Source organism: Sebastes fasciatus, chromosome 14 (assembly GCF_043250625.1).
Source record: "Sebastes fasciatus isolate fSebFas1 chromosome 14, fSebFas1.pri, whole genome shotgun sequence".
Classification (NCBI taxonomy): Eukaryota; Metazoa; Chordata; class Actinopteri; order Perciformes; family Sebastidae; genus Sebastes; species Sebastes fasciatus.
The window spans coordinates 17614193-17637468 of NC_133808.1; the positions used below are offsets into that span (position 1 = coordinate 17614193).

A 23276-nucleotide genomic window follows, 5' to 3' on the forward strand; every position below is an offset into this window, starting at 1 on the left:
TGGATTGTAGCCTGGTATAGTCTCCTAAAAAATATCAATAGTTATTTTAATCAATGTCTTCCTGTGTGTGTGTTGAATGGTGTGTAGTCATCATATGTCACTGGCATGGTGCGCGTGATTGTGTGCGTAATTGCGCGCGCACTTCACTTGTGCGGCGGTCCGTTATTTTCCGGGTTGTGTGTCATCGCTGGCGGTATAGTTGCTCTGCTGCAGCCGCCAGCTGACATTTGTACAGAGGAGGTGAGGTCAAACTTGACTCTCTCTCTCTCTCGCTCTCTCTCCTGTCTCTCTCTCTCTCTCTCCTGTCTCTCTCTCTGTCTCTCCGTCTCTCTGTCTGTGTGAGAGAAGCTGCTAACTAGCGCAGAATCATCCTCATCATGGCGGATCAAGGCGACTCTCCGGCTCCTGTCCTCCTCCACAACCTCCACCATCCGCAACCGGCTCTGACAACCAGCTGGCCAATTACCAGGGAGTCGTACGAGCTGCAGGAAGTCATAGGTTAGTGATGGACGCTGTATATTATCGGGTTTATCAACTGGGGAATGAAGATGAGAGGCCTACCGGCTTTTTCTCATGTGCAGCAGCCTCCTGCAATGCTTTGCAATGCGGATGTTAACAGGCACGTTCAGACACTACCGGTGTTCATCAGCTGAGTTAGTGATGAAGCCCAAATACAGGTTACTGCACTGGGCTGGAAATGTCACTTTCAAGTGCGATGTTAGTCGCTCCTATAATAGAGAGCTACTCCAGAGATGCCAGTTTATGGCACGTGTCCAGTTTTATTAGCCATTACTAAAATCACAGATGGCTGTGTAAAAACCCTATGTGTTATTCCACTTGATGACACTTGAACAGAATTAAATGTCCCATCTTCTCAAGACAAGTGGGCAATGTTTCAATTGTGACATGTACTTTGAAATACTGTTGCCACTATTATAATTATTACTATACTATTATGATTATGAATATTATTATCTGTACTACAGTATTTCAATGTCTTTAAAACTTTGAAATGCTCTAAATAAAAACTGTTGCCACTGTTATAATTATTACTATACTATTATGATTATAGTTTATTAGCCATTACTAAAATCACAGATGGCTGTGTAAAAAAAACCATGTGTTATTTCACATATCTGTGATGACACTTAAACATAATTAAATATCTTCTTAAGACAAGTGGGCAATGTTTCAAATGTACTTTGAAATACTGTTGCCACTATTATAATTATTACTATACTATTATGATTCTGAATATAATTATCTGTACTACAGTATTTCAATGTCACTCAAACTTTGAAATGCTCCAAATAAAAAAGTGTTGCCACTATTATAATTATTACTATACTATTATGGTTATAAATATTATTATCTGTACTACAGTATTTTAATGTCACTAAAACTTTGAAATGCTCCAAATAAAAAGTGAGACTCAACTTCTAGCTGGGCTTTAACTGATTAGTATTTTGTTATTGATTTCTCTGTTGATTTTTTTTCATTAATCATTTAGTCTGTAAATCACAAATGGCTGTTTAAAAACCCCATGTGTTATTTCACTTGTGTTATCTGTGATGACACTTGAACAGAATTAAATATCCCATCTTCTCAAGACAAGTGGGCAATGTTTCAAATGTGACATGTACTTTGAAATACTGTTGCCACTATTATAATTATTACTATACTATTATGATTATGCATATTATTATCTGTGCTACAGTATTTCAATGTCTTTAAAACTTTGAAATGCTCTAAATAAAAAGTGAGACTTAACTTCTAGCTGGGCTTTAACTGATTAGTATTTTGTTATTGATTTCTCTGTTGATTTTTTTTCATTAATCATTTAGTCTGTTAAATGTTGGAAAAGATTGAAAATAGTGGCGACAGTATTTTAATGCTAATAAAACTTTGAGTTACCCTAAATAAAAAGTGAGACTCAACTTCTAGCAGGGCTGTAACTAACTATTAGTTTTGTTATTGATTATTATCTGTTATATTATTATATTATATATATATATATTATATGTAATATTATAATATTATCTGTTGATTTTTTTCATGAATCAATAAGTCTGTTAAATGTTAGAAAAGAGTGAAAAAATGACCATCATATTTTGTCAGAGCCCAAGAGTTATGTCTTAAAACATGCCTTTTATGTCCTACCAACAGTCTGAAACTCAGAGATATTCAATTTACAGTCATACAGAACAGAGAAAAGCAGTAAATCCTTGCATTAGAGAAGCTGGAACTTTTCTTTTGCTTAATGACTACCCTAATAGTTGGCGATTCATTTTCTGTAATCGATTAATTGACTAATTGTTTAAGCTCTTACTCTCACAATAGCCATGGGTCAAAGGCAGTGGACATGGTCAATCAATTGTTAAGCCTTGTTTATATACATAGAGCTGCGACGAGTTGTCAACTATTAAATAAATCGGCAACTATTTTGATAGCAATTAATTGGTTTCACAATTTTTTAAAGAAAAAATGTCAAAATTCTCTGATTCCAGCTTCTTAAATGTGAATATTTTCTGGTTTCTTTACTCCGCTGTGACAGTAAACTGAATATCTTTGCGTTGAGGACAAAACATGACACTTGAGGACGTCATCTTGTGAAACACTGATCGTCATTTTCTGACTTTTTATAGACCAAACAACGAATCGATTAATCGAGAAAATAATCTACAGATTAATCGAAAATGAAAATTATCATTAGTCACAGCCCTAATACATACCTAGAAAATACACATTTGACAATATACTGTATAGACTTTAAGTGTTTAATGCGAGTTGTTATCATGATTCACCCCGTGGTTGTGTGTTTTGTGACACTATTACTTGGAAGACTATGGATATGTCTGTTGTAGATTTATGAAACAGTTACATGTTCTGTGGGATTTTTTGGGGGGATTTTCTTCCTGTAATACAACTTCTTCAGAGTTTTAAAAAGTTCCCAGCATATGTCACAGAATGCTTAATTTCAGTGTTCAGTGTTTCAGTGTTCAGTGAATCATTTAATTTTAGAAATTACTAAATAAAACAACAATGAAAATCTCGAATGTACTGAAATAGCGCAAAAGGAAGTTGCCTGAATATTTTTGGCACATGCATGCACTGTGCAGATGAGCTGACAAGTCCTATCATTACTGATAAGAAGTAGCACCACAGCTGTGTGCTGCTGACTGTGATGAGTTAGTGAGACCCCCCCCTCTGTTCTCACAATCAACTGGTGAGCAGTCAGATCTCACATGTTCTCTTCTTCTCCTTATTTGACACGAACAGTTGGAAAGCAATACGCTGTGTGTCACAGCTCCTTTGTGTGAAGAACTTCACTACTCCAGCATGGCCTGATTTGTAATGAACCAAGTAAACAACCCATCATGTTGAAGGAAAAAAAGTGCTGTACTCAAAGTCGGCTCATGTCATTGTCCGCCAGCACACATGAAAGAGGAATAACGTAACATAAACACAAAACCTGAGGAACAGAAGGCCAGACAGATACCATAATAAAGCTACAGAGCGATGCTGAAGTTAAGAGTTGTTTTCCAGCTGTGCGTCCCTCTTTGCTCACGTCCACTTTGTCAGTACTCTTATGTGGCTCTGATTCCAGGCAGCGGGGCCACAGCTGTGGTGCAGGCAGCCCTCTGTACCCCCAGACAGGAGCGTGTCGCCATAAAGAGAATAAACTTGGAAAAATGCCAGACCAGCATGGATGAGCTATTGGTGAGTACAATAAATACGGGCTTATTCTCTAAGTGTGTGCTTTTGTATCACTATCCAATGAGAACCCGCTCCGTAGAGGACCCGCTCCCTATGTAGATATGAAGGACTCATTCTAAGCTAACGAAAACACAACGATTCTTAGTTTCATGTGATTATGCACTAATGAAAACACAGTTATGTATATTATATTCAATTTCTGCTAATAGATCCCCTGAAATGTTACACACTGTTCCTTTAAAAGACAAGTTCACAAAAATCTGTCCAGTTTAATATACTTTGACGTGTCATATCCTGTCGTTTTCTCTCTCACAATAGAAAGAAATCCAAGCAATGAGCCAGTGCTACCATCCCAACGTTGTCACCTACTACACCTCCTTTGTGGTGAAGGATGAACTTTGGTTAGTGATGAAGCTTCTGAGCGGAGGTAAGCTTCGGCTGCTAAGCTACCTGGAACCAAATCCTGCCTCTGGCTTTATAATGCATTAATGCTACATGTTTGTGCTTTGATCTGCTGGTAACTATATAACAGCTGCCTGGGTTGTAACTCACTTATACTGTCACAAATAAAGAAACAGTGCTGTCATATAGAGTATACTAATTGTCTTTTGACTACATTAATTACCATAATATATTTATGACTCAAATGATTGTTGAAAAGTTTTGTTTTTTTCTTGCATAGAATAATCAATAATCAGTCATTAACCACTATTTCCAATTATGTATCCTATAAAAACACCAATCCTGAAGTATTCTTTCAGAACAGTATTTTTTAGGCTGGCTTTATTACAGTTTTAAAGAAGCAGTAGCACACTCTTGGTTGCATGCTATTGTAAATAGCTTACTGCTCTCACTTGTGAAGGAATTACAGCAGTGATGTTACTCACTCTAATGTACTGCCTATTACGTTTTACTGTTTAAAGGACAACAAGCAATTAACAGACGCTGAAGTAATTTGCTCCTGGATATTGATCACGTAATGACTCAGAGTAACACTGCAGCTGATTTGTGTTTGTCATTAATATGTGAAAAATGTATTGAATGTTTTTGTTTGTCTGTGGTGTCTCTTTAGGCTCTATGCTGGATATAATTAAGCACACAAATAAAGAAGAGGACAGAAATCGAGCGCTAGACGAGCCCATTATTGCTTCGATATTAAAAGAAGTCCTCGAGGGCCTGGACTATCTGCACAGAAATGGACAGATTCACCGGTAACACTTTTAACATTTTAACACGCTTGCTGTTTTGATTTTTAGTTTTTGATTAGTTTATTATAAGAATTAAAGAACTAATTGTAAGAGAACCTAGCAATAACAATCCCTGTTGAAAATGAACATAATGTATAAAACGTATAAACATATAAAATATTGTCACTCTCTGGATAAGAGAGTTAAAGTTATAAGAAAATGTAAAGTTAAAACATGCAGAGCAGTTGTTGTGTTCTCTATAAACTCGCTGTATTTCAAGGTCACTGAGAGGCAGGCTCAAACCTCTATCAGCCCCTTGGGCACAGTTCCAGATGTGGTGGGTCGTGGGACTCGCTTCCACGAACGGAAGAATCAATGCTGCTCCACATGACTCTGTTGTTTGTCTGTGTTTGCATTTTGTTGACCTTAGGGATGTGAAAGCTGGGAACATACTACTGGGAGAAGATGGATCTGTTCAAATTGCAGGTGTGATACTACTTGGGGTGGGCAATATGGCCAAAATCACCGTATATATGTAGTTTTATATCTCGATAACAGTATATATCACGATACAGTAATTGTTCTGTAAATTTAATTAAGAAATGGTTTAAAATAATCATACCGTACTTCAACTCATTTGATTACTTTCTTCTTTTACTTGGAGCTTCCATACTAAAAAAACCAATTGCCTCACATTAGACAACACTTGAGTTAAAAACAAAAGACCAGTAGAAAAATAGTAAAACTAAACAGAATTCAAAATTGAAGCTTTAACATAAAAGGAAAAAAGAACGAAAGATTACATTGCCTGTCACACGCAAAAGCGGTTTAACACAGAATTTGAAAATACTGTATTGTCATTTTTTTTAATGTTGCCTTGTCTGAAGCCGTGTTCATTTCGACATACCCGTTCAATTCAGATATGAATGATACATTGGTTGTTTATCTATATTTCCAGATTTTGGAGTGAGCGCATTCCTAGCCACAGGGGGAGATATGACTAGAAACAAAGTACGAAAGACCTTTGTTGGCACGCCGTGCTGGATGGCGCCGGAGGTGATGGAACAGGTGAGTCTATGTGAGAAAGGCAGCTGCTGGTTACGTCATCATATCTCATAAAAACAATTAAATGTATTTCCCTGAGCTTGCACTTAGCACTAATCCATTTCTTGATGGAACGCTATTAGCTGATGTATTTTTGACATGTTAACCACTTAAATCTCGACATTAAAATAAAGCCCCAGAGATTTAAGTGTATTGGATATTACAGATGATTGTAATTGTACACCCACAGGTTCGAGGCTATGATTTCAAAGCAGATATATGGAGTTTTGGAATTACAGCCATCGAGTTAGCAACGGGCTCTGCACCCTATCACCGCTACCCTCCCATGAAGGTGAGTGTTCTGGGTGTTATTATTGGCTGTTATTTAATCAGTGTGCAGTCTTAATCACAGCTATTTTTGTAGCTTTCACCAGCACCGTCAAAGAAAAAGAACAAAGCAGTGCCCGTGAACTCTCGGCTTACTAAACTTTCCTCTAAGCCGACTTGTTTCTGGGAAGTTTCATCAACATTAGCAAGAAAAAAAACGTTGTTAGAACACATTCTGACTGGCTGCTTTTGCTGTAATTGGGAAACCAGACAGGTTATAAAGAGGAAACCTTTTATCTAAAGGAACCGGTAGCTTTTACTTCCCAAAACATTTCTTTTCTACAAACAGTTTCCTGCTTTTGAGTTTCTTTTCGTCATCTACAACATTTGTGCTGCTGCTGAAATGTGAGGGTGGTTTTGAGCATTTTTTTTCCCCCTGTCTTTGTAGGTTTTAATGCTTACCCTACAGAACGATCCACCCACTCTAGAGACGGGTGTAGAAGACAAGGAAGTGCTAAAAAGATACGGCAAATCGTTTAGAAAGCTAATAACAATGTGCCTTCAGAAGGATCCTGCCAAAAGGTTAGCACCACAATTCCACATATCTACCAAATATTTCAGCGAAGAGAGATGATGCAGTTTGTGATCAATAAAAAGCACCTGATTAACATGCAGAGAGTGCTGTGTTGTGATGTATTTTTTCAACAATGTACTTTTTCTGTATCTCTAGGCCTACAGCCGCGGAGCTTTTGAAGTGTAAATTCTTCCAAAAGGCCAAGGTATTTGTTTCATCTCAAATATATGACTTGACACCTTTGTTTGGTTTTGTTATTGGTGTTATGCTTATGGCTTCAAGCTAACTCTGACAATGAGTCAGCCCCGCATGTTGAGGTTTTTATTAGCTTATGATGGTTATACATACTTGGATACATCAACCGACATAGAGTATAAAAAGTCCACAAGGACACTGTATTTATCATAATATACTGTTCCAGAAATAATGACAGCAATTAAAGGGAAACCTATAAATCTTTCCCTAATTCAATTCTATATCCTCGTCTATGTCTTTGTTAATATTTGAACATAATGATGATTTACGAGGGTGTCCTGATGTTCTAGTTAGGCAGGAAAAGCTGTTCAAAAGCTGAGTATCTGCAATGCAAAACAGAGTCATTATCTGTATCATCTGTTAGCAGAGTTTGTCAAATGTTAATTTATGAATATGATTTAGCAGTTTTAACCAAGTACTGGATCCTCATTGTATTGTTGCCATTTAAACCGGTTTAGTCACTGGTCTAACTTTTAACATTTAACCTTCAAAACTTTCATACACCTTTTGTACTTCAAGGGCTACCATTTAAAAACTCAATACTTGAGATTTTTATGACTCATCATTAAGTTTTGATTAATTTAATCTGCTGATTCGCTGTTTATTAATGATAGTTTTGATTCTTACTTATATTTTTCTCTTGCAGAACAAAGAGTATCTGGTTGAAAAGCTTTTGTGTCGTGCACCAAAGATCTCCCAGAGAGCGAAGAAGGTATGTTTGTAAAATAACTCCGTTATTGACTAAACATGAACAATTATGGCCGAGCGCCGGGATCGACAGAAGTCCACCAGAGTGTTGCATTTACAGTCAACACAAGCTACGCACCTTGACTTTCTTCAGCGCCTCAAACGCTTTATGCCTAAACTGTTGTGGTGATTATGTGAAAATATGGGCCACTGCGGCAGGAGAGTCAAACAGCGTAGATGTACCGACTTCTTGCGTCAGTGCTGCTCTCTGTTTGTGGCACACTAAAAGACAAACAGGATTAAATAAATGGGTGACAGAAAGGAGCACTTAATTGTTCAGGCTGCTTGCTCAGTTGCCCACTGGTCACAGTTTACTGGGAGGAAGTGCAGTTTTCAGGCACAGCTGATATTGGCTTCACATAACAGTCCGCCTGGATGGCCAGGACAGAAATGGGAACAGAGGGCCGTTGCCGGAAGGCAGAGTGGCCGAGTGGAGGGGTGGAAATTCACTGACTGCTCGGGAGTAAATGGAGGGCATAGTGGACAGCAGGGCTGTTACTGTGTATGACGTTAATGTTACGCACAGACAGGACAGGGTGTCAATAAAGAGAGAGGCAACTGTTGTTGGTGTGGCATAATCTTGTTGAGGTTTGTTGGTGGGTTAAGTGGTTACTATACAGGCATCTTTAACAATGAATGGAAAGGCACTTATTGCTAAATAGGTATGAGGATTTATATATTAAGACTTGTTAGTACAGTGTATTACAGCCACCACTTTTCCAATTTACTGTATTTACATCTCTGAAGCAAATTATGTGAGATTGGATCTAACACGATGTAAATGTACTTTTACAGAACTGGAAGTTTAATGCTGTGGAGCCGTTTTATCCCAAAATGGGAATGCACAATTACTGAACGCTTGCTGTAATTAATACACTTTATTTTTATGTGTGGAGTCCTGTTAGAAGTGTAAAATAGACAGTAAATACAGCCAGCTAATGTCCGATTCACTTGATAGCTTCGGTGTACGAGCCACAGGGCCAGTGTCCTTGTTATTTTGTGCTGATTTGACCTGCGGAGTCATCTACATTATATATTCAGAAAATACTACCCAAAGCCTGCAGAGACAAGCAATACCGCAGAAATACGGTCATCTCAGGATGCTGTGACCTCTCGGTATCAAGACTACCGTGGCCTCGCTCTCCAATGATCTTGTCCAGTTACTCCCAAACCTCCTTGACCTGTTTGAACTGCAATAGTTTTTTTCTCTGCCCTTTTGATCCTCTGTTCCTTGGTGTTCTTGTTCTGTTCCTGCAGTTTTTGTCTTGTGTGGTAAACACATGCAACTCTACTCTCACGAAACACGTACTATGAGGGTGTAAAAGACGAGACATATCCTTGTCTCTGTCCTTGGCTCAGCCCTCAGTCTTGACAATTGTGCCGCTATAAAGTAAACACCATTAAGTTGGCGGTTTGCGTATTGGATCGGGTTCAGGTAGTTGATTAAAGTATATATTTGCGGGTTGGGCGGTGTGGACTGGCTCTCATAATGGGTCGGGTGGGTGCGGATTGGGGCTGGGCAATATGTCAATATATAATATATATTATGATATGTATATATATGTAAAGTCCACAAGGACACTGTATTTATCATAATATACTGTTCCAGAAATATAAATATATATATATATATATATATATGTATATATATATATATATGTATATACAGTATATCGTAGTAACATAGTGAAATTTGTTTTTCTCCATATCGCCCAGCCCTAGTTCACCTTCTAGTTCACCTTCTAGTTCACCTTCTAGTTCACCTTCTAGTATTGGCTCAGCTTGCTCTGAACCTCGACTGAGCTGGTACTAAAAAAAAGTACCAGGGACTATCCACAACGTTTGCCAATGCAAACGCGAAGATAACCGTTGTGTGTAACGAACTGAACTGCATTGCTTGGTGGAAACGCAGCTTTAAAGCCAGACAGCTGGTATAAAACCTTACTCTTTAAATGGGCTTTAAATGGGACCCAACTTGTCCTTGAACATACTCCAGTGAATGAAAAGGAGATGGCAGATCCTCCGGTCAGCTGTCACCAACTAAGTCATTTTAAATTAATACTTTATTTAATGAAAGGAGGGGATACAGGAAATAGTCTCTTATTGCCTCTTATTTGTAATATGATCATGTTCAGAGTCATACATGTGAGTTGAGTAACCAGCAGAGGGCACCCTGACACCCACAATAGAGTCTTTGTTGTTTAAAGATTAGTCATTAGTGTCTTACAACCTATGTGGGCTTGAATCATTGATTTGTTACACAATGAAAAGTTGGACATATAAAAAGATTGATATTGAGTTCACATGTACGGTCCAGTGCACAAATCATAATGGGATACTGATTGAGTTCTGCATGGATGCTTTATGAAGCCTGATTTCAAAATACAGGGTCATTTACCTGAAGGTGCGTCCGTTTTGTCCTCTGCAAACCTTGATTTCAGCTAACACTTTCACATTCTGTTCATAATCAAATACATTTACAGCGGGGGGATTTTGTTAGCTGCAGGATTTGGTGTGTCAATCAGTGTTTTGTGTGTGTGAATGTCGGTCAGGCATTGATCTGTGTCTGTTTTGCTCAAGGACCCTGAGCAGAACTGGGGGAGCCGTTGTTCTATGTCAGGTTTGGATAAAAACCCACCAGAAACCACCAGAGCGGTAGTGCTTCTTTAACTTTGACCTTGTTTTAACATTGGGTCATTTATATATATATGACCCTGGTTGTTGTGTGGCTAACAGTTTCATGCGCTGCCTCTTCTGTAACACTGTGGTGCTCTCATATTTTACCTCACACTGCTAGACTACTGTAGTCATGTGTTGCTTGTCTTACAAACTCCTCCAGACGGTAGAGCTGCAACACATTAAAGGCTTTACCAATGACTCAGCCGTACTTATCTGCTTTATATTCGTTGTTTAACCAAGTAATATTGGATATCTCTCTTATGTTGCCTCTTTATTTGATTTATAGAGTTCTCCCTTGTGCTGTGCTAACTGTATGGTTTTTATTGGAGTACTGAGCAGTTTTGTTTGTCAGTGAACTGTATATCACCAATGTTGTGATGACATTCATACCAGTATCCTTTGAAAAGGAGCCACACAACCCGTCTGATGCACCAGGGGTCTGTGAAAGATGTATAGCAAGAAGATTTTCTCGTTTTCACAACATCCTTTTTATGTTATAACAAGATATTTTTCATGTTAGTATGATATATTTTCTTTACTACTACATACTAAATTATTCAGTTTTTACCAGAAACATTTCTCTGTTGTAACAACATAACAATATAATAATATCTTGTTATAACATGAAAAGAATCTTGTAAATGCAAGAAACTGGGCAGATTATTTTTTTAATGGCAGCAATACACTGCAGCATTTGACGTTATTCAACAGGCTAACACTGAATTCACAGCAGGCAGCGGCGAAGTGACGCAATAATTACAATTTTCTGCGGCCGGGAGGCGTGTTCATGTGTTTCAGCCGGGAAGAAATTCTGTGCAACATAGGTCAACATGTTACAGGAGACCCAGGATCTGTTTACTGTTTGGCTGCAGGTACTCTCTGCCTGCGCTTCGCCGCTCAAAGTTAAACTTGTCCCAAACAGCCACAACTTGCTGAGCTCGGGAGTGGCCGCCGCAGCTTTTCATAAACATTGCATGGCAGACTGCCGCAGGCCACACTTTGCTACTGCTCTGGTGTGAATTCAGCATAAGTGAGTTGAAAGTGGCTTTGTAAATGTACTTTTAATGTCACAAATATGCTGATAAGTTTCTTGGAAATAAGTCATTCAGCATGACAAAGCATAAAAAATGACTAATCGGGTAAAGAAATCTTAGTCGACTAAGACCAAAATGACTGATTAGTCGACTAATCGACTGATTGCCAGTAGTTTCTCTCTGGGAAGGGATCCTTTAGGTACATCAGCTCATCACAAGGGTTCCAGTGCTCTAATATAAAGGCTTGTAAAACATAATGGAATCATGGGTAAACCACTATGTACATAGATACGTGTTCAATTAAACACTACGAATGATGTCATTAACATGAAGTGTGCTGGCTGTGTGTCACGGTTCAGGTGAGGAGAGTCCCGGGCTCCAGTGGCCATCTGCACAAGACAGAGGACGGAGACTGGGAGTGGAGCGACGACGAGCTGGACGAGAGCAGCGAGGAGGGCAAGGCAGCGGTGAATCAGGGCAGGGTAGGTGGGACTCCTCTTTCATATTTACTCACGATTCTTTATATTCATCTTCAAATGCACCAAGTTTTACAACACATCATTCTTCATCAAGATTATTTTATTTTGATTCAGCTTTATTTGTCATTGTAACAAAACTACAACGTTCACATGGAAATGCAGAATGTGAGTTAAAGTGTTGGTCATTATTGCTGCATGTCATGTCTAACCTGTAGATCAAACCGTTATGCAACCTCCCGTCTGTCTTCGACCCTGTACGCTCCTTCCCTCCCTGATCAGTCAGTGTTTTTTGGATAGCAGATGGCTCATATCTGAGAGCCTGTCATGAGGTCGCTGTAATGAGCTGCAAGGATGTGAGGCAGGAGGAATAGGCAGCTATGATCAAAGAGCCCTTTGATAAAGATCCCCAGCTTTAATGTATGATGCAACAAATAATATGTTACCAGAAGTTGTGATTTACGATGATTTAAGTTGTTGATGGTATCTTTCACAAGGATGTGTTCTTTGTTTCCTTTAATTGATCACATTATTGTTTCTTTACAGCAGTTGTACTTTTCTTTTTTTCATAAAAGTGAAAAATAGGTTCGGACTGAAAGATTGAGAAACAGACATACAGTATATGAAAACTAAAAAAATGCATTAAAGGGATAGTTCGGTGTTTTGAAGTGGGGTTGTATAAGGCAATTATCCGTAGTCAGTGTATTACCTACAGTAGATGGCGGTCAGCATGCCCCCAGTTTGGAGAAGCAGACAGGAGTTACCGCACGAAACCAAAGCAATGTACTGCTGTGGAAGGGGCGGGCAGCAAAACATATTTTAGCCACCTAAAATGAAGGCTCACCTAAAAAAATTGATATCTGTTTAAGTGTACGCTATAGTTAGAATATTTTCACTGCTTTTAGTACCTTGCCGTCAGACAGCCCTTTCCGACGGGAAACTAAAGCCGTTGTATCCATCTAAAATAAGTTTTGCTGCTGTGCTGCTGTATCTCACGCAACCCCACCTCAAAACACCCGAACTATCCTTTTAAGGGTGTACATTACAAGTTTTTTGCTCTTTGAGAAACTGTTAAAAAAAAAAAAGTAAATAAATCATTGTTATTGCTGTGTACTTATGAAAATGTAAATGTGTGTTTGATTTTTCCTTCCAGTCACGAAGGGTCAAAGATGAGGCCAAAGATGTAAGTTAGCTCTCTTATATGCCAATTTTAACATGTGATTAAAAATGTAAATACCTTTTTGTGTTTTGCTGAAGAGACAAGTAGACGAATAAGCTTCATCCTCTCTGCTGCTATATAACTTGGTAAATTGGCAGAGGGGTATTTTTGGAAATGCAATTAACTTGCCTACTTGGGCTGACGCTTGTGTGAGAATAATTAAAACAATTATGAATGTTTATTTCACCACACATATTTGTATGCAGGTTAAACAAAACAGCCAAGCACCTGTTTTAGAGACAAAGCCAGCAAATTGCTCCTCATTGATTGTTTTGAATTGACTTTCCTGTGTTGTCTTTATAAGATGAGCTCTGATTTGATTTTTTTTTTTTTTTTTTTTTTTACCACAGATGTAATAGCATTTGCACAATTATGCCTCTCATTTTGTTCTTCCTAGAATGAGGAGAATGCCAACAATGTCCCTATTGCAGCGTTGTCTATTCAGCATCCCCAGGTGAGGGACTCAGCAGCAGCAGCAGCAGCAGCACTAATTTGTCATGATTCAATGACCTTGATGCCACTGTGATTGTGTCTGTGTGTGTTTGTGCACATCCATGCGTGTGCATACTGTACATGTGTGTGTAGGTGGGTGTATATGTGTGTGTGTGTGTGTGTTTGTGTGTGTGTGTGTGTTGTTCTACTGGAGGGATGCTCTCAGCAGTAATAACTCAGAGTAAATGGCTGTCTGCCTGACAGTGCCAGTTCAGTGCCTGGGTGTATCTCATCTAAAGACTCATTGCCATTGCAGCCCATTTTCTGAGCCTATTGTCATTTTGAAAATGAGCCAAAGCAGTTTGAGGTGTAGTCTTGTGCTCTAGACAGGAATTTACTCTGACAGCTACTCAGAAATCATTTCTTACCCCTAATGTCCATTCTTTGCCATACAAAGAGCCCATTAGTAATATGGTATTGATAACGGTAATAGTTCCTTACACAATACACCTTTATGTATTGTTCCTTCTTTTACCCATACAACTCTCCCTGCAGCTGTAATAAATGGACATTTTTTAGAAAAAATAAACCACATGGTGTGCGGTCACTGAATTTTCCTGACTATGGCTGCATCCGAAATTCCACAGTAACATGATATTTAGTACAATAAAACAGTATGTGGAATTTTTTAGTAAGTCCGAAAGCTTAGTATGAAACCTATAGGACGTAAATTTCATACTATTTCCGGTTTAATATTACAGTATGCAAACGCTGGACACTACAGCGGCATTCATTTCCCACAATGCAATGCGGTAGTGACGACAACATTCATAACAAACGTTGACAGACAGCTCTGTAATGTCAATAACGTTTCAATTTAAGTGTAAGTATAAGATTCCATTTTGCAAGGCGTAATATATTTTTAAAATTAGTTCAGACTTATTGATTGTCACAAATCATTGTTTTGTCACATGAGGTTGACACAGCTTACCATGGTTACGCGTCTCCAACCGACAAAGAGGCTCTGTTTATTCACACAAAAGTATGTTGAACGATATTACACATATTGGGTGAATAGTATGTGATTTCGGATGCAGCCTAAACGTTCATCTTGCAGTTACCAGAACCTCTCGCTCTGCAGCACATGCTGTGTGCAAAGCTTCTTCCTCTTTTCCACAGAAAATATTTTTGTTTGTCTGATGTCTAAGTACATCAGTGTGCCACGTAAACTGCCTCATCATCAGATGTTTTCTCATGCAGGTTGAACCGTTTGACAACACAACCTACATTCAAGGTGCTGTGAACATGGTGCTACGGCTAAGGTGAGACAGATACTTATCTTTGGATAGATTTCTTTATCGTTGGCTGATACACATGGCAATCTTAAGAAAATTATTGTTTTGGATCACTCGTGGCAACACGGTCTTAAAAAGCAGTTAGAAATCACCGTGTTCCTGTGGAGTAAAAGCAGGAAAATGACTAATTATGTTTCTGGATGCATCATCTTTTCACTTTGTACTAAACATGCAGGCCATTAATAAACCTAATGATCTTTGCTGCTACAGAGGGGCTCTGGCATTGCCAGGGATCGCTTCATCTCCCCTTGTCTCGCTGGTTGTGTCGTACGGAGGAGAGGGTTACACTCCACTGGTTCTCTGGCTTTGTTCCACTTTCCTCCTTTCTTAGAGCCCTTTGCTTCTTGCTGTAGTATTCCAGACATGAACACATTTTAATGTGCAAAGTGGAGGCTTGTGATTTGGCCTCAGAATGATCAATGTAGATACTTTCTGTTTGAAAGCAACTACATTTTGCATCCTTTCACTTTAACATATGATAAGGGAATGCAAGGCAGGTGTACACACATTATAAATACATGATCTGCATATGATTTAAATTATATCTTCCCTCTCTCCGTCTAAGCACTAAGCATGCAAACACACCAATAGAGAGAGAGGACATTTTAATGGATGCAACAGACGGACAATGGTGCATTTTCGGACAGTAGCTTTGCCTGTAGCTCCCTGATGAGCTGGTCACAGAGCACTCTCTCTGAACAGACATCTGAAGCACACTCCAGGCGTCCAGCATGGCACAGAGAACCATTTTATTATGTGCTAAGGTAATAACTAAACAGTGGTCTGGATGCAACAGGGGACGGCTGGTGAACGGTCATTATTCTAACCTGGTGATTAAAATTAATTGCCAGTTTTAATGGTTTGGGCTTTTTCAGTTCCTCAGTTTCACAGTTTATCCATGGATCTAATCAGTGGTTCACAAACTGGGGGGTGCGGCGAGGCTAAATATAAATGATGCATGGTTCTGCACAGGTTTGGGAACCACTGGATTTTATGATGTTTGTTCAATCTGTGGATTTTATGACTCAAACAAAAAAAAAAGGGAAAAAACTGTAACCTTGGTATCTTCAGAAGGAGCTCGTTAAAATATGTCAAAGCAGAGTCGTGTGGCAAATGAATTAATTTTTAACAGAGAAGTGCATTCACTGTGTTTAATATGATCCCAGCATTAGGCTGTGAGGTCGTCTCTCTAGTTTGACAGCTGGAACGTTACTCAGTATTAGAGATGCAGACATGTGATGGATGACTTCTTAGATGTAAAGCCATGAAGCTTGATGACATTTTTTTTCTTAGAAATATGAGGTTTTAAAATGCTAATATATGCCCTGGTGAATTACTGTACTGAGGCCTTTCATTTTGACATGCTCTCCAGTATGACATAGGGGATGTGTTAACGATGGGATTTTTGTACTATGCTTTATATTCCTCTCGACTAGAAAAAAGTCACTTGACAGAACATTGCGTTTTATTTGATGTAGCAGCAAGATAAAAAAACCTTTTGAAAGGGTGAATAACATCAAGCCTCTGTTTGTGTACAATTTATCCTCCAAATGCTGTTCTTTATGGTATCAACAACATTATCTCCATCTGAACAGCAGATGCTGACTGATGTTTTAAGATCTTGGGACAAGGACAAGGGAATGTTCTGAGCTATTTGCTTCTGATTGAGGAAATGAGTTTTTTTTTTTATTGCTGAGGATTTGGCTGGATGTTTTAAAGTGAATCAGCACAGAAGGTATTATAAGATGAGACACTGCATCATATTTTTGGATTTCTTTGGCTGTCTTCCCATGTATTGGGGGCAGAACCAGAGATATTTATGGCCACAAATAGTGTGCGGCTGTTTTAAGAAGCGGTGTATTTAAAGGAACAGTGTGTAACATTTGAGGGCATCTATTAGCAGAATTGGAATATAATATAATGATTATATAGTCATCTGAAACTAAGAATCGTTGTGTTTTCATTAGCTTAGAATGAGCCCTTCATATCTACATAGGGAGCGGGTCCTTTTCTCGGAGTCTGCCATGTTGCTCCGCCATGTTTCTAAAGTAGCCCAGAACGGACAAACCAAACACTGGCTCTAGAGGGAGACTTCACGTTTTTATGTTAAGTTCTCCGACACGCTTATGAAAATGAGGTAACGTGAGCCGCAGAGTCTAAAACCGTGGTACCACCAGCCGTCGTCTGCCTTCTGTTGTTCCTAAAGTAGTGTTATTATGGTAAGGATGGCCTCTGAGCGAGGCGAACGGTGTTACCACGGTTTTGCACTCGGCGAAGGGGCACTCAGTTGGTTGCGATCTGCAACCACACCACTAGATGCCGCCAAATCCTACACACTGCACTTTTAATTCACATCAAGTCAATTTTATTTTAGATAGCCCAATATCACAAATCACAAATGTGCCTCAAGGGGCTTAACAATCTGTGCAGCATACGACAACCCCTGTCCTTAGACTCTCCATTTGATTCAAATCCTACACAGTCCCAAGTAGTATCCCCTAGTATCAGTGTTGCTCGGCCTCAACGTAAATTCAAAGAACATTGCTTTTTTAAAAACTGGATCTGGTTGTTAGTTGTCAGGTAAAATATTATGGCTATGTTGGCAAAAAACACAACGGTAAAACCCTAATTGTGAAAATTAGCCTAAAGTTAAATGGTGAATCCATGAAAGTAATTGCATTTGAGAGAGCAAAATAAACCGCTAATTGGTCTGCTATCTCTACTAATAAGGGAGTTGAGCTGATTAGCATGCGTTCATGGTAATATGATCCCCTCTGCAGAGGAGACGAGGGAGCAGCAGCAGCATGATTGGATTTTTGTCAACATTTTGCTTGGAACTCATTCAATGTTTTTTTTTTTTACAAAGGCACAGAGGTCTCCTGAGAAGAGTGCTGTCAGCAGTTTGAAGGGGAAGTTCAGACTTGCATAATATGCTTGCCGTTGGTGCAATGTCATTGGAGCTTAAATAGCCAGAATAGCACAGATGCAAATTGATTTCACTGAGCAGTTCCGTCCGGAGGTGACATTTACGTGTTTTCTAGAGTTTTTTCTATATAATAGGGTAACTAGAAGTTGACAAATGTCAGGGTAGCTTCTGAAATGTCTTGCTGATAAATCTTAGAGAAACAGTAGTGCCTGCAATGTCGTTCATAAGCCCGAAATTGGGTTTGCAGCTTGCTGCCATCTTCAATTGTTTTGAGCCAAATAAATCCTCATCCATCTCTGTCATCTCACTAGGTGTCGCTAGTACGATAACAAGCCCATGATCTCTCATTGGTTATCCCCCCTAGGGGATGCGCTAGCAATTAGTTAGAATTAATTGATTTGATGGGACCTCTGACAGCCAGCTTCCTCCCCAGGGCCTGGGGGCGGCTATTGAAGGGAAACCCCTGCCTCACGCAGCATAAGCAAAAATATTAGCAAAGTTTGGAAGAAAAGGGGAAAAAAAGCAACGATAAAGACAAAACAGTAGACGCAAATAAAGTATCATAACATACCTGGACCTCAGATATCTCTATCCACCCCTGCTGGGAAAGCTATTTATTCTTTCCTCTTTTTCTTTTTCTTTTATTTTGTAAAACCACTCCAAACCATAAAACCTAACTAACTTTTTTTACGCTGTTGCCATTGTAGGTACCCAAAGCATGTTTTTCATGTTCATGCTGTCATATCACCCAATGTATTAAGTTCTGTCTTGTCTAGTCTCACATGTCTCGCTTCACAAAATAAAAAAAAAAATTAAAAATTAATTAACTGAGAGTCTAGAGACTGAACACTGTCTTAATTTACCGATAATTAATAACAAATATCCTGGTTCTTTCCAGGAAGGTTCTTGGAAATTATTAGGAAAATATTTAGAAATTATGGACCCTTAAAATAAAGCTTTACCAGTGGGGGGTTAGTTGCATCTTTAGTAACGTTTTACACATTTATGAGTTTTTTGCAAGTACTGTACTATATGCTTTCTGTGCGAAACCTGGATTTCATCTCTAATAAGTTAATACATTGGTTGCTTGAACTTATTCCTTTTGATGTGCTTTTGATCATGTGATATGCTATTAAGATATGAGCCTTGGGTACATATTTCAGTCATAACAACGGATTCTATATTAATTGTCAGTGTAAAAAACCTGCCTCCCTGTCAGTGTGACATAACATTTAGAGTAAAACTCTGTAGTTTCAACACACTAGGGCATCTGTGTGTTGTTGGCCATGGTATCATAGTGTGTGACATTTTCTGTTACTGTATATCTACATTTTTCTTGCCTAAAAATACCAGTCAGCAATGCATGTCTGTAATGTATTATCAAACATCACCTGGTTTACATGTGGGAATATTTTTAAAAGATTTCTCTACCAGTCTCTTCATTATGTGAAATGTTTATTGAAGCCTGTGTCTAAGACCACAGATCTGTGTTTAGTAGTGAGAAGCAGTACAATGTTTTTTTGATTCTTTGTTGTTGTTTTTTCAAAATAGTGTGTCATAAACCTGTCATTGTCCAGTGGGATTATACATTTATCTCACATACGCAAGCCAGTTCACAATGTGTCAAAAATAGAAAGGGGTTTGGTGGGTGAAATGCTAATTTCACTGCTGTTGAACTGTGTGAACATTGACTCTTCAGAGTGCTATTTAAAAAGGATGCAGATTGTAGGCATGATTTATTTTGGCAGGATTATGATCCTCTTTACATACATGTCGCCTTGACAGCCTTGGCAATGTGTTCCGTCTGCTTCCTCTGCTGGGAATAGAGATGTTGTTTACGTCCATCTGCTCCACCAGAGTTTTTACCCTGCTTTTTCTTTTTCAAATGCAACTCCAAAATACAAAACAAGTCAAGTTGCCTCAAAGCTAAGCTAATAGTAAATCCTCACTCCCACTATGCTGTATATAGACCTACTACTAACAAACTCATTGCAGATATGTTTTTGCTTATGAGTGTGTTAAATTATGGCTCTAATCTCATCTGAAATGAGGGTCGTGGGCCGGCCGTGTGATTTATTTAACTCGACTACAAACCAAATTAATCTTCTCCTACGATACTGCAATGCACGTCCTGCTTTTATCAGCGACCGGCTACTCCCCCGTCACACACACATTTTAAAGACAGATTTCTAATACAAGTGATGCAAATGAATGCAAGTTGAAGCTGCAAAGAGGCTGGAGGGCACATTTCATTAATGCAATCAAACAAGCTGGATTGATACATGCCTGTTTTTTTCTTTTTTGTTCACATTTGACTGCAGTCTAGAGTTGAGGGGTACGCACCACCTCAAAGTTGCAGCTACATTACAGGATGATGTAAACACTAAAATCACATTTAGTCAAAATCTAAAGAGATAAATGCACACAGATTAGCAGAAGCCAACATTTCCTGCAGTTCTTCATGTAGAGTAGTTTTGAGAAAAGCAAGAATTGTGATATCCTCTTCTGGATGCAGGAGTTGTGAGGTATGCAGGAAAAGCAGTTAGACAGCTGTTACCTTCATCCAGTGCTACAGCACAGGTGCTCTGCTTTTATGGTAATCCAAATGATCTTTTCAAAGTGAGAGAAAATTCACATTCAATTTAATGTCCATTAGTTTTTTGTGGCAACTCATTTACCAAATTATTGTAGGAAAAATGTGCTTTGCATATATTTTAAACAATGGATCAAAATGACTGTTTAATGTGAAAGGAGTTGCTGGTAGTGAAGAGAATTATCACTAGCAGCATAACTATCACTTAACTCTGCTGAGTATTTAGTGCCGTTTTGATTTGGTTTTCTTGCCCGCAACTTTACTGTTTTAGTTAACTCTCACTGCTCCTATCAGTGTCCTTTTCCAGCAAAAATGCTACAAAGAAACCCACTCGCTACCTGCCCAGCACCAAACCACGAAAGTTAGCGACTAGCTGGTGTACATAGTGGAGCGTTTAACACCTAAAGAGCTACATATTTTCAACAGGAGTTGGTCAAGACAAGTGGAGAACTTCTGGGTCTGAAAAATTAAGCCAATGCTGAAGTGCCTTAAACTTGCATTCTTTCTAATAGCCAGCAGGGGGCGACTCCTCTGGTTGCAAAAAGAAGTCTGATTGTATAGAAGTCTATGAGAAAATGACCCTAATTATCACTTGATTTATTACCTCAGTAAACATTGTAAACATGAGTTTATGGTCTCAATCTCTAGTTTCAAGTCTTCTTCATTACAGCATGATGTTCATTTAGTAAATTATGGTCCCATATAGAGTCAAATAGACCATAAAGCAGGGGATGCTTTAGGGTGTAGCTACATTGGGATTGTCAGGTCGCTACCACGGCGTTGTCTTACAACTTTAACCCTTTCACAGTGTGATTTCAGTTTATGAAAGTGATTTGTAACATTTTGGTCGCCTAAAAATGTCTTATTCAGTGTTGGGTTGTAGTTCGCTCCACCCTCTGGTGTCACTTCTTGTTGCTAAAAACCAAGATGGGGACGGCCAAAATGACAAACTCGAGGCTTCAAGATGGCAGTCCACAAACCAGTGGATGACATCACAGTGACTACGTCCACTTCTTATATACAGTCTATGGTCGAGACCAAGTATATATTGGACGACCATTTGTCAGTTGAACACAAACACGACTCCAAATGAATGCTGATTGATGAATAAATCCACCACTGGTTGCAGCATGTTCACCATATCGATCGGTGATAGGATGTCATGCTTACAGCTCGTTTCCGCTGCTGCCAAGTGAGCCAAAAAATCAATTAATGCAGGTTCTTCTAATTCACATAAGTTATTTTCACGTCTACACGCAGCCCTTCTCCCATGCTTGTTTCCTGCAACTTCAGTCCTGTGTCTGCTTCCTTTATGTTGCGCTTTGCTGCCTCAGGAGACTCAGAAACACAACTGTTAACAGACAGAGCTGCAACAAATTTAAATCTAACATTTCAGATGGTACTTATGCAATCATACCTTCCTGTCTCTTCTTTCAGGAACTCTAAGAAGGAGCTGAATGACATCCGGTTTGAATTCACTCCTGGGCGAGGTAAGAGCTCTTCCTATATGAATTTGAAAGTGCTATTCCCCATGTGATAACATCTTCAGGCATTGTTATATGGGTAATGGTTAATGGCGGTGTTTGTGCTCCTGACAGTATCTAATTCAATATCTAACACAATTACCTGCTAAGTGGAATGCTGCAGGCCCAATATTTGTCATGTTATTCCCTCACCAGACACCGCTGATGGCGTTTCCCAGGAACTATTCTCGGCCGGCCTCGTCAACGGGCACGATGTTGTTGTTGGTAATGTTACACCTCTTTATTCTGATAAATTGTGTTGTCTGAATATGTTATTTATCTAAGCCCATGTACCGTAAAGCATCACTTAGAGAGTATCAGCATTTTCCTAGAAGTGCTTTTATCTGAGATAAACATTTATTTCGTTTGGCAAATCCACAGAATTTGAGAGAACTAAACTTGATAGAAATTACTTGTATTTTTTATATACATTGCATCTGAAATATGGTATGGGAACCGATACATGCAATTTTTTATTTTTATTTTGATGCCACCGTTCCGGCGACAGTCGTGGCCGGCATTATGTTTTCGATTTGTCCGGACGTACATGTGTCTGGTCCATTCTCGTGTACTTGATGTCTCAGGAACGCCTTGAGAAGATTTCTTCAAATTTGGCACAAACGTCCACTTGGACACAAGGAAGAACTGATTCGATTTTGGTGGTCAAAGGTCACTGTGACCTCACAAAACACGTTTTTGGGCCATAACTCAAGGATTCATATACTAATTAGGACAAATTCACAGAAATGTCGAACAGGATAAAATGATGAAGTGATGACATTTTGGACAGACATGGATGTAAACTGCAACTTGATGGGTTGGCGGATGCAAATTCTATTTTTTGAATACTTTTTTTTTTATACAATTTTCATATATGTAGCCAGCTGCTTCCAAATTTACAATTCAGGACAAAGAAAAGCAGTAATAAAAATCCCTAAATAAACCTAAAGCTATCATTATTGACAGCCACATGAATATTGAAATCACCTACAATAGTTATCTGTTTTAAGGACTCTTGATAAAAACTGAGAATTTAGATACACATCAGAATACCGTCCAGGAGTGTGGTACACTATAACAAATAGAACTGGCTGTAGTGTTTTCCAGGTTGGGTGTGAAACACTAAGAACAAGGCTTTCAGATGAAAGGTTCGTTTAGGTTTAGGGTTGATTAATAGGTTTGAGTCAA

The 23276-nt window shown here is 38.9% G+C and overlaps 1 protein-coding gene across 3 annotated transcripts in view; it reads left to right on the plus strand.

Annotated features, from left to right (window-relative positions):
• stk39 (serine threonine kinase 39) overlaps nucleotides 1–23276 on the plus strand; it is a 33023-nt gene that overhangs the window by 4635 nt on the left and 5112 nt on the right. Inside the window, exons 2-17 of one of the 3 annotated variants that reach the window (XM_074659368.1) lie at nucleotides 365–498; nucleotides 3608–3720; nucleotides 4036–4144; nucleotides 4790–4928; nucleotides 5335–5390; nucleotides 5863–5972; nucleotides 6199–6300; nucleotides 6724–6857; nucleotides 7006–7054; nucleotides 7751–7816; nucleotides 11924–12046; nucleotides 13194–13223; nucleotides 13657–13713; nucleotides 14952–15013; nucleotides 22003–22055; nucleotides 22245–22313. In XM_074659368.1, the coding sequence (XP_074515469.1) occupies nucleotides 365–498; nucleotides 3608–3720; nucleotides 4036–4144; nucleotides 4790–4928; nucleotides 5335–5390; nucleotides 5863–5972; nucleotides 6199–6300; nucleotides 6724–6857; nucleotides 7006–7054; nucleotides 7751–7816; nucleotides 11924–12046; nucleotides 13194–13223; nucleotides 13657–13713; nucleotides 14952–15013; nucleotides 22003–22055; nucleotides 22245–22313 (1406 nt within the window). Of the gene's footprint in view, nucleotides 1–348; nucleotides 499–3607; nucleotides 3721–4035; nucleotides 4145–4789; nucleotides 4929–5334; nucleotides 5391–5862; nucleotides 5973–6198; nucleotides 6301–6723; nucleotides 6858–7005; nucleotides 7055–7750; nucleotides 7817–11923; nucleotides 12047–13193; nucleotides 13224–13656; nucleotides 13714–14951; nucleotides 15014–22002; nucleotides 22056–22244; nucleotides 22314–23276 lie in introns of all 3 variants that reach the window. The other 2 variants (XM_074659369.1, XM_074659370.1) reach the window with 2 other exon arrangements.